Source organism: Austrofundulus limnaeus, unplaced genomic scaffold (assembly GCF_001266775.1).
Source record: "Austrofundulus limnaeus strain Quisiro unplaced genomic scaffold, Austrofundulus_limnaeus-1.0 Scaffold2722, whole genome shotgun sequence".
Taxonomy (NCBI): Eukaryota; Metazoa; Chordata; class Actinopteri; order Cyprinodontiformes; family Rivulidae; genus Austrofundulus; species Austrofundulus limnaeus.
This window is the reverse complement of record NW_013955124.1, coordinates 8,846-10,519: the sequence shown is the minus strand read 5'-3', so window position 1 is coordinate 10,519 and position 1,674 is coordinate 8,846. Positions and strand designations below refer to the sequence as shown.

The 1,674-nt window shown below is 43.1% G+C and overlaps 1 protein-coding gene across 1 annotated transcript in view; it reads right to left on the bottom strand.

The window, feature by feature from the left end:
* The window catches only part of LOC106511369 (zinc finger protein 512), a gene marked incomplete at its 3' end in the record, with an annotated part of 10,265 nt that overhangs the window by 2,270 nt on the left and 6,321 nt on the right, over positions 1–1,674 (bottom strand). The window contains 1 exon segment of the mRNA XM_014000126.1: positions 248–783. Within this exon segment, the coding sequence (XP_013855580.1) occupies positions 248–783 (536 nt within the window).

The following is a 1,674-nucleotide window of genomic DNA, read 5'->3' as shown; positions in this document are numbered from 1 at the left end:
AAACTTTTAGTTTAAAAATTATAAAAACTAAACAGCCTACAGTATTTTTACTGTCTTTATTTTACAGTTAAAGTATGTTTATTAAATAAAGTCTAATGTTACAACTAATCAGGGATCCCTTTAAACGTACTGCAGCATGTTGTATAAAATATTAATAACTTGTAAATTTTTAATAATCAATAATTTGAACATTAAAGAGTTTSTGAAAGGCATCTTAACGTAACACGTCGTGTTTGTGAGGGTCTACCGGGCCTCCAGATGTTCCCTCTGTCCTCCATGGAGTTGCTCCAGGTCTGTTCCTGACTCTGGCTGGTTCCCCACCCCTGCTCCGGCCCTGAGGTGGCCCCGTCTTTTCTTGAATCTCTTCCTCCAGTCCAGGCCTGCTTCTGGCCCGGACCCGCTGCCCAGCCCTGCTCCCGGCTCATCGTCCAGACCTGACCTGGTCCAGGGTGGGCTCTGTCCCTGCCTGGCATCCACGTCTGTTCCTGACCAGAGTGTCCCGCTCCGTCCCTCCCAGAGCTCCAGACCTGGTCCAGGGKCCGGTCTYTGCCTAGACTCCAGGCGTCGGGGCCGTGGTCCCGTCTGGAGTTCCAGCTCTGGTCCTCCTGGCCCGCCTCCGGACCCTCAGACCAGACACCCTTCGTGACCAGTCGTGGGGGCAGCCTGGCAGTGGGCGGAGCCACGTAGCCAGGATCCAACCCATTGGACAAASTGCCTGATGACACGACGGAACAACTGGTGGTTGGATAGTCCACCATGGAAACGTTCTGCAGGTCCTCATACCTGAAAATGATTCAAACCTTTTCAATGAAACCTCAAACTAAAAGAGGAGTGTTTACTCTTTACTGTTGTTGTGTTTATATACTTCAAAAAAGCTTTTGATACTATAGATCAAGGCTTACTGTTAAGTAAAATGGAACGACCCCCTGCTGCATCTACACAATATGGTACTGCACCATAGTTTYATAATATTTAAACTCAGTAGTTCAGTGATTACAATATTAATATGATTGTATTTTGACGTTTTACTGTAATACTGTCTTTATGTTGTCCTATTGCTGTAATATATTGCACTTAAGTGTCAATAACTGCATTGGCAAGGTAAACATTTTCTGTATACATACAGTCCAATCCCTGGGATTGTCCTCTGCCACATCTCCTATAGTCTCATGATGAGCACTGTGGGCTTTCATGTGGGAGATCAGAGTTCAAATCCAGCTACTGCAGCTTTAACAAAAATCTCTTCAAACTTCATATTGTCACACAATTACSTTAATTACAAACACCTGCTGACGTGACAGGCACAAGCTTGTATAGAAAACACATTTGAAGTTGGTCAAAGTTCATTCTGAAAGTCCAATGCTCCTGCCTACATTGTCCTACAGCTGCCAGTGTAATTTCTATCTGTAAAGGTCCTGTGCCAAATGATTGCTTGCCTTTTGGTACCTGTACAACTTGTAGGTTTTGAAATATTAATGTTGAAACTTTATGCCGAATTCATAAAATGGGAGTCAATGGGGCCTTGTAATGGTCCAATACTGCCCCCCAGCTGAACTCAACTTGGTACTGCACCATAGTTTTTTTTATTTAATCTCAATAGTTCAGTGTTTACAATACTAATATGATTGTATTTTGATGTTTTACTATATCATTATCTTAATATTGCTCTATTGT